At 39.7% G+C, this 14,657-nt stretch overlaps 1 protein-coding gene across 1 annotated transcript; it reads right to left on the bottom strand.

The window, feature by feature from the left end:
• Window positions 1-1,843: 1,843 nt before the first annotated feature.
• LOC111412187 (putative wall-associated receptor kinase-like 16) lies at window positions 1,844-5,468 on the bottom strand. The gene is made up of 3 exons (XM_023043035.1): window positions 4,411-5,468; window positions 4,138-4,299; window positions 1,844-3,156 (listed from the first exon to the last, which is right to left on the bottom strand). Exons 1-3 carry the CDS (start codon window positions 4,997-4,999, stop codon window positions 1,931-1,933), a joined length of 1,977 nt encoding a protein of 658 aa, XP_022898803.1. The 5' UTR covers window positions 5,000-5,468; the 3' UTR covers window positions 1,844-1,930.
• Window positions 5,469-14,657: the final 9,189 nt, after the last annotated feature.

The following is a 14,657-nucleotide window of genomic DNA, read 5'->3' as shown; positions in this document are numbered from 1 at the left end:
TATGAGGACAGACATATTTTGGCGGTGTTGGATGTTGTTCTGCAAAGGGCCGCTAATACGACATCGTTCGGGTACGTCAAGAATCGTATGAAGGTTGTGATTGACCAATAAAGGATTCGTCACTCTTAGATAGTAGGAAATTATGATCTGCATTTCATTCAATTAAGTTGATAACGAAAACCTTGGCCAAGGTGTACTCATAAGTCGAAAAAGAGTTTTCGACTTATATTGACTTAATAGTGGAGTGAAAGATATGATCAATATTCGGGATTGACACAATTCCATATCTCTTAATTGATCGGATCATATTGACGACGGGACTATAGTTTCACGGTAAACGAACGAGTTTGGTTTTCTCATACCACGTGACATTTTTCGTTACATGTATTGTCCTGACACATTGCTAAATGTCAATCTGGGACGGCGAATGTGAATTGATGATAAATTAAATGGGAGTTTTAATTTATCAATTTTGATTAGATCAAAATAATATTTCACGTCGTTAGGCATCGTGGTCGGGAACCTAATGGGTCACACACAAAAGAGAATTTGAAGATTGCAAATATTTTTCATCAAGAAGTGTGTTGGATTACTTTACGTGTGTAATGTTGCAAAGTGTAGTTATGCAAGTGCTTTTGCAACTTCTACAATGATTTTCAAACGCCAATACCATGAAAAATGGGAAATTAATGCTCTTATCATGGATATGATCGAAATGAGTTCCATTTGAGATGAAGAACTTTTATTTCTGGGCAGCATCTTAATAGCATAACAACATTCCTATGAATGATTTTTGTGTTGGATTTTGATACTCAATAAATTTGGACTATTATAGAAGATAGATGTCCGATAATTTATCAACACCATATGCTTGACTCGAATGTAAATGACCAACACTTTTGGAGGGCACAAGTTGTAGTTGAGTAGTGATTGGAGGTGAGTCGAGGTTGGCAAAACCCAAACCACCCAAACCAACTCGAACCAACTGGTTTGGGTTGGTTTTTTGTGATTTTCTAGTTAGGTTCGGGCTTTGGGTTAAGAAGGGGGTCGGGTTCATGGGCTAACCCATGAAAATCTAGTTAACCAGACTCGACCTAGCCCGCTTAGTTAGAAAAAGAAAAAAAAAGATGATTTAAAACCAAACGTGAGAACTGAGAACCACATACAAATACAAACACAATTAAATTACAATTTACAAACACAAAACACAACCCTAATAATCTTCCAAGTTCCAACTCTCTCTCTCTCTCTCTCTCCCCCCGTCTCTTATCAAATCGTCGACGTTGAACTACTGTTTTGCGGATAATGCAGAAGATGGTAAGCAGAAAAGCTAAATAATGCAACAGTTGAAGATGGTGAAGAATCTTATGTTCTCAGGTTCTCTAAAGAGAGAGAAAAACTCACTTTTGAGCCTCTTGATTTCTTGAGTTTTCTTGGTTTCTTTGTTTGATTTTCACTTCTTCCTAGTGAATCTTGAACATTGCTTTAGTTCTTGTTAATTCCATAAAGCTTCAAGTTGATTTCGAAGGCAGATTTCAGTTCGAACTTGGAGCTTTGTGGTATTGGTGCTGTTCGGGTTGGGCTTACAGGCTAGCTTGTGCAGTTTTCTGTTCAGCCAGCTTAAGGTACATTGCATTTATTTCTTCTTCATTTTTCAGCGTTCATTTTTGTTATGGCAAATGAACTTAGCATGACAAGCTAAGCGCTTTCAATTACTATTGAAAATCAACTTGGAATAGTTAATTTATCATATGCTTCTTGGTGCTGTATCTCAAGAGATTGAAGAGAAAAAAGATCCTAAAATGTATTAAGAAAATGTTAAAATAGAGAATATAAGGAACAATTTGGCATGGGAAATTTCTAGAGAATATTATTAGTTGCTTAAATAAACAATTACAAAAACATTGGTTGCTACAAATGAGGAAATTGTTTAGAAACCACTCAATGGAATCAAACTGTGTGAATCTTTAGGGGACAAGTGTGGGATGGTAATGTCACTCCCACCAGTATTTGTCCATGTGTAGTCATCATCTGAAATCAATATTGATTTGGACTTTTGCAGTTGTATGCCATCATATTTAGTTTCAGAAGTAGTCGAAAGTGTTTTAGACTTTCTTATACTCTCCAACTCCATGGCTACTTCTTTCATAGTTGGCCTTTTCTTTCCATTCAAATTCAAGCACCTTTGAGCAACTTTGGCCACTGCTATGAGCTCTTCTCTGTTACCTTGCTGTAATACTTGGGTGTCAAGGATTATATCGAAATTTTCTTCTTCCATGCATAACAAAAACCTTGTTGCTAAACTTCTTTGCTCTCCTATTTTATCAAAAGATATTGGTTTTTGGCTAGTCAAGAGCTCGACAAGAACAACTCCAAAACTGTAAACATCACTTTTTTCTGTAAACTGACTTGACTGAAAGTACTCTGGATCTAAATATCCAAATGTCCCTTTTACTAAGGTAGTTTGATGAGTTTGATCCACTGCAATTGACATTGAAGTTCCAAAGTCGGCAACTTTTGCTACATATTTTTCATCAAGAAGTATGTTGGATGACTTAACATCTCTGTGATAGATGGGAATAGAAGTTGCAGAGTGAAGATATGCAAGTGCTTCTGCCACTTCTACTGAAATTTTCAAACGCCGACTCCATGAAAATAGGAATTCATCATTCTCATCATGTATATGATCAAAAAGAGTTCCATTGGAAATGAACTCATAAACTAGTAGCGGAACTTCTGTTTCTAGGCAACATCCTAATAGCTTAACAACATTTCTATGAATGATTTTTGAAAGCATGACAACCTCGTTAATGAATTTCCCCACTTGGTTTTCATCTATTAAGATGGATTTCTTTATTGCTACGATTTTTCCATCAGATAACATACCTTTATACACAGTCCCTTGACCTCCTCTGCCAAGTATTCGACTTTCATTGAAGCGATCAGTTGCTTTCTCTAGTTCTTTAGAAGTGAAAAGTCGTGTTTTTTCAAGTATACCTTCATCACTTGATATTTGTTGTTGTAGCAAGAGCCCACCATTTCGTTTGAAAAACTTTTGTTTACGCTTCTTATTTTTTCCCTTCTTGTGAAACTTGTATAACCAAAAGCAAGTTGATAATAAAAGTAGTAATCCTATTCCAGAGCCCAAGCCTACTCCTGAAAGTGTTAACATATACAATTAATTTAAGACAGGAACATCACGTCTAATCTGGACTTCAATCACATATAATTTTCCTCGAGTAGGAATATTGAAATTTATTATTATTATTATTATTATTTATATTTAGAAAACAATATTGTAATATTAAGAATAATAAGGACACGTTTGATATAGCCCAATGAGAAGGAAGCTGCCGCGGGGTGAAAATTTGAGAGAAGAAGCAACCGTCGCGTTCCATTTTTCTTTTTAACTTTTTCAAATGGCTTAAGTGTCTAGCTTTATAACCTTATCGGTTTTTCTATTTTATATGTAGCGTTATGATTTTTTTGTTCTCGTTTAATTTTTATGTGATGAAATTATTATTAAAAATAATTAACAATCGTTAGAAACTTAACCCTTATTTGGTGGGGATTAAAATTAGATTTTTAGTAGATTTTTAATAGAAGCTAATGAAATATATGGTTCAAAAGTTATGAAACTCATAAGATATGTTATTAAAATTAATTATTGATATAAATTTAGATTAAAATTTAAAATTTAATCCCCACCTAACAGGGGCTAAAATACTTTAAGTATATATGTATTTAGTAATTTATTTTTTAAATACTACATATTTATCTAAGATTTTAATTAATTAATTATTTTTTTGGTTGATCACGATTTAACCCAGATTCGATCCTTTGATTCGTTACCCTCTTTCTTCTCGGAATAAATGTTCAGTCCGATTTTCAAAATATTGACAGTAATTAAATTAATATAGATATTGATTAAAATGGGTATTATTATTATCATATAAAATAACTATAGTATTAAATTAATTAAGCAATGGAAAAAAATTAAAATACATCTAACTAATTTTTGTTTTACTTCATTAAAATAGAATATTTTGTATAAAAAATTAAGTTGTAATTTAAAATGAGCAGAAATTAAGAAAAATAAACTAAATATTTAATTTGGAGAAATTAATTGAAAATTACCTATTGTCACTTTGCTATGAGACACTGGCACTGGTATACAACCAGTACCATTTTTTTTGCCATCACCATAATATCCATAGCTGCAATGACAGCTATAAGAACCCAAACTATTGCGACAAATTCCACGGGAGTCGCAGGGATTATTGTGGCATTCATCGATATCTGCCACCCATCCATCAAACATCAAAGCGAAGAATTGTTAGATTACTTGTATCGAAATGGATAGTCGATGCATAAGTCTGTTAATTAAATAACAGTAATTTTAAAACTAACCTTGGCACCCTGAACGTAGGTAAGGATTGCCTTCATATCCTTCGTTGCACTTGCAGTGATATCCTCCATTACCTACAACCATGTTAATGCAAGAACTATGCTTTCCACATGAAGTTTTGGTGCAATTCGAAAAAGGATCAATTCTCCAATCTAACACCAATGGCCTATCCAAAAACTCTTTATTATTCTTTCCGAATGCTTTTGGATCATTGAGGTCAGATAATTTAAATTTGATATTACCGAGTTTTCCTATCATTCCAACGAAGGCAAAACTACACCTGAAATCTTTTTTATCTTTCCCCCAAATAGTAAGCATGTCAACCAGTTCAACTTTCAGAGCATCAGTTTTGGATATGGAGGTTTGGCAACAACCCACGCCGGGGCACTTTCCGACCCCATCTCTACTTTTTCGACAGTACGGTAGACAACCAAAACCACCGTTCTCATCGATTATGTCTGAAATTTGTTGTGCCATAGCCATGTCATCACAACCAACTACCGTTAGCTGATTTGCATCTGACAAGGTATACGGAGTTGAATCAAAATTGAGGTGTATAGAATAATTCTTCATATTGGAATAGGACCACATGCCATAGCATGTCCTTGCCAGCTGCAGCTCCGAGTTCTTGACATGGATTTGGGATTTTGAGATATTAACAACCTCTAAGCTGAGACTCACATTTGCAAAGGAGAGGTAAGGTTTGGAGGGTTGAAAGAAGTATCGCAGTGGATGTTAAAGTGCGAGTTCTTAGAACAATTCGGCCCAATACCAAACGGGTATGGAATTTCTATGTTACCACAACTACTTTGGCAGCCGGGTTTGGTAGTGGTGGTAGCGTTCGACGGTGGTGCCACTGCCAATGAAAGCAAGAAGAACATATGGAGCAAAGCAGACTGAGTAACCATGTTTTTTCTTTGCAGTATGCGATTAGGCTAATCTGTATTTATGACCAAAAATAAATAAATTCTCATTAATGAAGGTTGGATAGCTGTCGTAGTCTTGCTATTCAATAGATGAAGTAGATATATCACCTAAGTTATCAGGCCCTCGATATTCATATGCCAAGGCGATTTGGCATTGTGTGGGAGTTCATTGCGCTTCAATAAATATATATCAATGTGAGAGATATTATTTTTAATTCTAAATAATAATAATAATAATAATAAAATCAAAGGAAATTGAACCGATTAGGTAATTTACTTGACTATAATTTAATAGTGTTTTCACAGACCGAAAAAAAAAAATACTATGCCATGTTGTATCTCATGTTTTATATTAAAAAAATTATGAAAAACATAGGACTCGTGTTTTTACACACAAAATAATAATAATAATAATAATAATAATAATAATAATAATAATAATAAATAATAATCAGAAAATTGAATTAAGATTCAATTTTCAAATCAGTACCAAGAACTGGACTAGAGTTTGTGATTCTGGGTGCAGGTCTCAAAATTGACCAGTTCTTTGGAGGGATTGGTTCAATTTGATTAAAGTCCCATAACATAGGGAACTGCTACATCACTAGGGCCATGTAGGCCCTGTTCGTGACAGCATCAAGAACTGGACTAGAGTTGTGATTCTGCTTGCAATGTCTCAAAATTGACCAGTTCTTTGGAGGAATTGGTTCAATTTGATTAAAGTCCCATAACATAGGGAACTGCTACATCACTAGGGCCATGTAGGCCCTGTTCGTGACAGCACCAAGAACTGGACTATTCTAGGTGCAATGTCTCAATGTCTCAAAATTGTACTGTTCTTTGGAGGAATTGGTTCAATTTGATTAAAGTCCCAAAACATAAGGAACTGCTACATCACAAGGGCCATGTAGGCTCTGTTCGTGACAGCGGGCTTGTGAGTTTATTAGAATTAGAAAAATACTTTTTATACACTAGAGTGTACACCCCTCTTACATGAGAGGAGGCCTACAATGATTAAAAAATTCATGGACATGAAGGAACTGTACACTAGAGTGTATCGTACAGGTAGCATTTCTTTTAGAATCGTTCCATAACATATTGGTCTTGTCATCAAGTCAATGTAGTTATTAATATCATAAAGTTTAGTAGGGACAAGAGTCCCACTATGAATAAATCGCCACCGCCTTTTGTTGACTTTTTCTTCGTAAAAGAACTTCCTATTTTTCACGGAAAAACTTTGGTCTAAAATTTTAAGATGCCAAGGAATGATGAAATTTATTTATCTATTATATATCTAACATGATTTCTCATGTGCAGATTCAATTAATTTAGTTTTGATCAACTGCTTGACATGTAATTTGTTTATAAATGAGTGATGAATGTGGATCAAGACAATTATCTTCTGTCGTGTTATATTAAACAACTTCAATCAAAATTAAAAGGGTTAACAAATATTGTTTATTCGATAATTAATAACATATGTTACACAATCGACAAATAATTTGATCAGTACATATACTACATGCATAGTTATTAAAATCGGCTTGCCCCAGTAAATTGGTGACCCGAGTCCTTAATTGGGCCGGGCCAGCTGATTTTATATAGATGCAACCAAGATTTGACCGGGCCAATAGCCGGTTTTTGAATAACTTTTGGATCGGTTTAGCCCGACACGATTGATTTTTAAACCAAATTTCAACTCTTTTACAATGAAATTGTAGGTACTAAAGATTTGAACCCTTGACCTTCAAGTAAGTAGAACATAATCTTACCACTAATGCAAGTAACACTTTGTTGTCTTTTGTTTAATAAATTATAACTAATCTATGAATAATTTGTTACTTCTAGAAGTTTTTTTAAAGAAATTAGTCCAACATTTACATTCACTTTGTAATTTCAAATAAATATTTTATATACTTATTTTGTTTGAAAAAAATTAATTTTAACTAAGATAAATTGAATAAATAATACACAAAATTTTTGTCAATAACTAATAAATAATTTGTAAATCACAAAAGGGAAAAATATATTTTTTTAATATAATATGCAAAATTATAAAATCAAAATTTAACCATTATCACTGATAAATGAGTTCAAAAAATCATTAATTTAAACGTATTGAAAAATTAGTAACAAAGAACTTGAAAACTTTAATTTTGTCTCAAACAAAAAAAAAAAAATTGTACTTTAAAAATTGTTAAATTATTTTTAAGTAATGACCCATCGGTCCGACCACCGATTCATCGGTCCGACCAATAACCCAATACCTTGATCGGGTCGATGTTTGAGTTGGGTTGGATAACTATGACTACATGTCTAAGTACAAAGATTTCTAAAGATATCGTTGTACAAGAGTGGCATTTATTACTGGTCTTCACACCAAGTCAATCCATTTAATTTCCACAAAATTGTCATTGTCTGGCCAAAGGTTTTTTTACGTTGTTTGGATACTAACCTTGACTTTTATATTGTTTGATAATAACGTCATTTGTTGTTATATATATGTTAACATCTAATTGTCATTTCAACGTCACATTAAACTATTCGCTTAACTCTAAGTTATCAGAGGGATAATATTTATTTATTTAAATGTAGATTTTAAAATGCATCACAGGTGCATTCAATTTTATTATTATTTTTATTTTTTTAATCAAATGGCCAACACAAAGATATTTTTACAATATTTGCTATTCCCTTTTTCTCTTTCCTATTTATCATTATTTTTTAACTGCAGCTAATACACAACACATGGCTTTGTGCTATTAGATTAAAACGGCAAATCATATCATATTGTCTCTTGGGTACATATATAAAAAAATTGGAGCCGAGTTTTTCTCGTCAAAATTGTATCTCATATCCCAATTCTCAGCTCAGAAAAAATAATAAAAAATAAAAAAACATGTCTATTTATTTAGGCTTTAGGCATAAATGGACTTAATTTTAGAAAGGATATAATTTCTTTTGTTTCATTCCCCACACTAATAAAAGTAAAATTTAAAATTTACGAAAGTGCGTTAAAAGTTATCAATTAAGTGCTATTTAAGTCAAAACTTTAAAAATCACCCCAATAATCCCCATTGGGCTTCTTTTAATGCCAGACAGCTACTAAAATGGGCCCACTCTCAATAGAAGGATGACCCCAAAAGTGGAAATTACACTGGACCCCGTTTTCTAGGATGAAATCAGATTTAAAGTTTAATTCTTCAGAAATCAGGTGCTTAATTTGTAATATTTAAATATTAAATATTAAATCTAATTACGGATAAATATTAAATAATAAATCTAATTATGCCTCATCCCGTAATTTAAGTGGTTTATAATTGGAAAACAACTTTAATTTCTTATTTCTCATTAATTGCCATCATCCCACGTACATTCATCTCTCTCCAAAGATCGCACGACCTTCATTCATGTTCCTTCGTCACCAATAAATACCTTCGATGAGCTCTCTATTGACTTTAACCATACATACTATTTCTATAATTCTCATATTCTATATTTTTCATTTGTTAAAACCATATACTTTAAAACCCATGTAAAATGGTTTGACTAAGGAGTGGAAATTCGGGCAAAAAGGTAGGTGAGGCCCCAAATAGAAGAGGTTAAAGAAATGTAGGTGACATACCAACAAAATCGCCACTAAAAAAACACAAAACTTATGGGTCATCCTCAAAATTGACCTCGAACAAGGTATGTTCAATCTCTCTCTCTCTCTCTCTCTCTCTCTCTCTCTCTCTCTCAAGTCTATTTCTGCAATCCAAAATTGATGGCAACAAGTATTTTCAATGTATTTGATATTTGTGGCCTGTGTTTGGTTTGATTTAGCGTCGAATGAATTGGGTTAGAGTTTTTGTTGAAGAGTGTTGTTTTATGGAAATTGATGTTGTTTGATTTAGGAAAGAGTTGTGACTTAAACTTTGCCAATTGTGACATATTCATCCATATGTGACCACGCTTTTTTGGATTTGTGCCCAATTTGAATTGCGTGCATAACAACAAATATGTCATTAGGCTGTGTTTAGAATTGATGTTATTGTATCCAGAAATGTATCGTGACTTAATTTCCTGTGAATGTGACCTGCCCATCAGTTTGTGACTAAACTCACATTTGATTTTAGCATGAATCCTAATGTGCTATTGTGTTGACAACTAGAAGCTGCGACTTGATTGACATGATTGTGTACCATGCTTTCTGTTGCGTGTTGTCACACCTGGCCAACCTACCTGGGACAATGGCCCACTCATGGCGACCCACATGGCATTCCTACCGAGGTGGCACACAATGCCGAGGTGGGCTACATCCGAACTACTTGAGCCGAAGTCCATCTGTCGAGGCTCCTCTTGTCCGAGGCCCGTTGACCGAGGCCTACGAACCGAAGCCAGGCTCTGCTGTAACCTGTTGAGAGCAGTTGAGGCCCTCAAGTGGAAGTATCATGACAAATGGCCGAAGCCCCCAAGCTGATGCGCGAGCCTCTGAACCACAAGGAAACATCCTCCACAGTCACTTCTCCCAAGAGATCACCTGCACAGATCTTATTCGAATGACTAATGGAATGTTTGTCACAAGCATAAAGGTCAAGTCTTGTCACTAGCATGGAGGCCCTGCACAAGCAATAAATGCGCCGTAAGCTAGCAAGTCAAGCCCCATATCTAGGAAAAGATGTTTGGACTAAAGAGATGAGGCCACGTGCCACTTCATCCAAGGGCTCCCATTTCATATGCATTACTATAAATACTTCCATTGTGTAATATCAAAAGGCGAATGCAAGAATCAATACTAAAAACTACATTTTACTCAACTCTCTCCCATTTACTAGCAATACACAAATCGAGTTTATACATTTTTGCGTATACATCTACGAGCACCGGTTGGTAATTATTGTACAATCGGATTACGAACAACCCGTCGGATCCCGAACGTTACCGTCCCGCGTCGTTGGGCTACTCCCACGCCCCTTTGAACCGCTCATTTAGACCGTCCACGTGTCTTAGCGTGTTGGACATTCGCCCACGCAAGCGCGGGTGGGACCGGCATCTGTCGGCACTCTTTTTGGGGTCAACAGATTGGCGCCGTCTGTGGGAAACCATACCATAACCACGAGCAACCTTGTGGTAGAAGCTTACTGAAAAAACATTTGGGCAACCCCCCTTGAAAAAGGATTTGTTCTTGAAAAAGAACAGGAGGAACCCTTATCACTTAGAGAAATCTAAGTCTGATAAAAGAAAAATGAGTTCTAATGAAGATACTCCCCCGAGGAGGGTAAGAGAAAGTACGAATGTGCCTCCCCAGCCTGCTGTCCCAGCAGCTCGGCAGAGGCCCCACCACCACCAAAGGAGAGGTGGGATGCGTACGACAGCACGACTATCAAGAGAAATGGCTACCATGACAGCCAACATGAGAGATATAGCTAACGAAAACTTGGCCATGAGGTCCTCATGGCCCAAATGCAAGGCCAGGGAGGCTTCCCCATTCCTCCATACGCCCCCCGTGGGCACTATCAGTAAGAGGACGAGGTCCAGAATCATAGGGCTGCCTCGCCAGACTATGGCTGAGGTGAAAGCCCGTTCGAGAGGGAAGTGGGAGTCGACATTTCCTCCAACTTTGCATCTGGCCGACCCACCGAGGTCCAAATACGCCATGATGACTTTCCCCCTCCATATGAGTAAGACCCAAGACATAAAAGAGCAGGAAGTGTTTTTGACAGAATCAGCCTTGCCGAGCCGAGGCCCAGTCAACAGCAGCCTCGGACGAGGCCACAGCCTCCACCTCTGATGCCCCAGCAGCCGGAGAGAAGGCATGAAAATGCCCCCCGTGCTGTCGCGCCTAGAAGTAGGCCGCAGAGGAGGGAGGAAGAGGTTAGGAACCGGCCTGGACCCTCTCACCAACAACCGAGGTACGAGGCCGAAGACAATGATTCTGATGAGCAGCAGAGGTCCTGTGACTTGGACGATGATGATGAGAACCTGCCATTCTCAAGAGAACTAAGAAATGCCCAGGTCCCAAGCCACTACGTCATGCCAAAAATACTATAGTATGATGGAAGAGGTGACCCCGAAAAGCACCTCAATGCTTACAAAACTCACATGAGCCTAAGGGGCGCCACCCCAGCCGTGAAGTGCAGAGCATTACATTTAACCCTCAGTGGAGCGGCTGAAATCTGGTATAGTAGGCTACCACCTGGAAGCATCCGAAGTTGGCCCGAGTTCAAGACAACCTTTTTGAAGAGGTTTGCAGTGAGCAAGGAAGGGGAGGCCCCCATCCAGCGTCTTCAAGACATGAGACAGGCGCATGGCGAGTTCTTGAAAAGCTTCCTATCCCGCTTCACCGACAAGATGACCTACTGCGTACAAGTCACCGACAGAGAAGCACTATCTGCATTGCGAGGAGGCTTGAACATGAACACTCTATTCTGAAGGGATGTATAGAATCAAGACCCCACCACCTATGACGCCCTACTAGAGATGATGAGAAGGGAGATAATCAATGAAGAATTGATTGAGCATAGGAACAGGGCAAGCAGAGGCCTCCCACCTCATCAAAGACAGCGAGGTAGGGGTCCGACCTCCCACCTCATGGACTACCAGATGAACCGAGCAAAGATTGAGAACTCCGGCCAAGCTCTGGCCACCACAACTCTGAACATGATTCCTACCTTGGCATATGAGGATGTCAGCCCAACTGCTGACCCACATCAGATGGAGGCTCAGCGGGGACCCCGTAGAGGAAGAGGCCGAGGTTTTGCACCTAGAAATAGGTCCAATCCGAACCTCCCAGGATACTATTTGCACCACAGGTCCTACGGGCACGACACCATGAATTGCAGACTATGCACACCGCCCCCGGCAGGAACCCACCAGAGAAAGACATGACTCGCCCCAGGCGAACAGGCCCCCGCCCAGGCACGACAACTGACATGGGCGTGAGGCGGCCGCTCCTCGTCGAAGGGATGTATCCCCAAGGTGAAGAGAGCAAGACACAGAGAGGCCCAGGGAAGGGCGTAGACACCGAAGAAATAGGCAAGCTCAAGATGAGGCCCCTATCCACGAGATAGACACCATATTTGGAGGCCCTTATGTTGGCGACGAAATACGAAACGCCAAAAGAAATTATGCTAGGGAGGCAAAGCACCCCTCTCTGACGAGTTACATTGTGGATAGTAGCTCTAGAAGAAACCAAGTACCACCCATTGTCTTCACCCAGGAAGACGCCGAAGGAGTGCATTACCCCCACTGCGATGCGCTGGTGGTGAGGGCTGTCATAGCCCGAAATGGGCTCAAACGAATGCTAGTCGACAACGGCAGCTTCGTCAACATCCTATTCGGGTCCGCCTTTGACAAGATGATATTGGACCACCAGTTGACGCCCACCACCACTCCATTGTACGGATTTACAGGAGATAACATCACTCCAAGGGGAAAGATAACACTGGCAGTGGAGATGGGAGAGTCTCCTCAAACTACGATGAATTTCATGGAATTCCTCGTAGTTGACAGTCGATCAGCTTACCACAGAGTCTTGGGCAGACCAGCCCTAAAGGAATTGGGAGCAATCATCTCCATCCACCACCTATGCATGAAATTCCCAATAGAAAATGGGGTGGCAACGGTGAGAGACGACCAGAGAGGCTCGAGAGAGTACTATCTAAGCTCCATTAAGAAGGTAGAGCCCCGGGACGTCCACGTGATCATAGCTGATGTGGTCATGGCGATGTCCCAGGTGACGCTCCCATTGATCAAGAAGATGTTGATATGATTGACGCACCGCTTAATCAGGAGGTGCTGATCGTTGATGAAATCGACCCCTGCATAATGGAACATGAGCCTCAAGCATCCTCTGTAGAGGAACTTGAGAGCTTCTCAGCCGACCCCCGAGATCCGTCCAAGGTGTTGAAAGTAGGCAGAGGCCTATCCAACATTTTGAGAGAAAAGATTAAGGACTTCCTAGGCAAGAACTTTGACGTCTTTGCTTGGAGGCATGAGGACATGGTGGGCATAGACCCCAAGATCAGCTGCCACCACTTGAAAGTTGATCCTAATGTTGCCCCGTATAGACAAAAAGAGAGAGCTCTCAACCCTGAGAGGTATGAAGCCTTAAAGAAAGAGGTTCAGAAGCTCATCCAAAATGGCTTCATCAGGGAGTCCACCTATCCGAGGTGGGTCTCCAACCCGGTCTTGGTTAAGAAACACAATGGCAAATGAAGGGTATGTATCGACTTTACAAACCTCAATAGAGCTTGCCCGAAAGATAGCTTTCCGCTTCCAAGGATTGACCAATTGGTGGACTCCACGGTTGGGCACGAGTTATTGAGCTTCATGGATGCATACTCCGGCTACAACCACATGCCTCCTTTTGGCCTTGCTGAACGCCAAGGGGAGAAGCCCCAACATGGCTGCACCATCCACCATGTCTGGGATGCGTCGTCACCTCGGAGGAGAGGCTCGGTACCCACCTCTGGGCCACCTCGCTTGAACTCCGAGACGCTAGCACATGCCTCCTTTTGGCCTTGCTGAACGCCAAGGGGAGAAGCCCCAACATGATTGCACCATCCACCATGTCTGGGATGCGTCGTCACCTCGGAGGAGAGGCTCGGTACCCACCTCTGGGCCACTTCGCTTGAACTCCGAGGCGCTAGCACATGCCTCCTTTTGGCCTTGTTGAACGCCAAGGGGAGAAGCCCCAACATGGCTGCACCATCCACCATGTCTGGGATGCATCGTCACCTCGGAGGAGAGGCTCGGGACCCACCTCTGGGGCACCCCGCTTGAACTCCCAGGCGCTAAGGAGAGGCTCGGGACCCACCTATGGGCCACCTCGCTTGAATTCCGAGGCGATAACACATGCCTCCCTTTGGCCTTGCTGAACGTCGAGGGGAGAAGCCACAACCGCTACAGTCCGAGGCTCACACTATTCATCTCCTTAAGTCATGTTAATTTGCTTAAGTCCGAGGTTCGCACAATTCAGTCACTCAAGTTATGTTCGTTTATTTCAGTCCGAGGCTCACAAAGTTGATTGATTGGAACCAAGAACAACAATGAAAGAAGAAAGACATTATATTGATATTTCAAGAAAGATTACAAAGGAGGGCCTCTGGCCATTACATCCGAAATACTGAAAAGTAAAACCTAGTCTATGCCTGGCTAGATGACGGAGGCGCCTCAGCACTTGGGGTTTCGGCAACTTGGGCATCAGTAGTTGCTTCCTCTGCCTCAGCACTTGGGGCTTCGGCATCAACTTCTCCATCACCCTGGACCTCCTCAGCTGGGGTCTGAGGTACCTCATCCACAAATTCGGACCTAAGTTGAGCCAGGTCCAAATTGGGATA

Source organism: Olea europaea, chromosome 1, assembly GCF_002742605.1.
Source record: "Olea europaea var. sylvestris chromosome 1, O_europaea_v1, whole genome shotgun sequence".
In the NCBI taxonomy this organism is placed as follows: Eukaryota; Viridiplantae; Streptophyta; class Magnoliopsida; order Lamiales; family Oleaceae; genus Olea; species Olea europaea.
The sequence above is the reverse complement of the archived record's forward strand: the minus strand, read 5'-3'. Positions and strand labels throughout refer to the sequence as shown.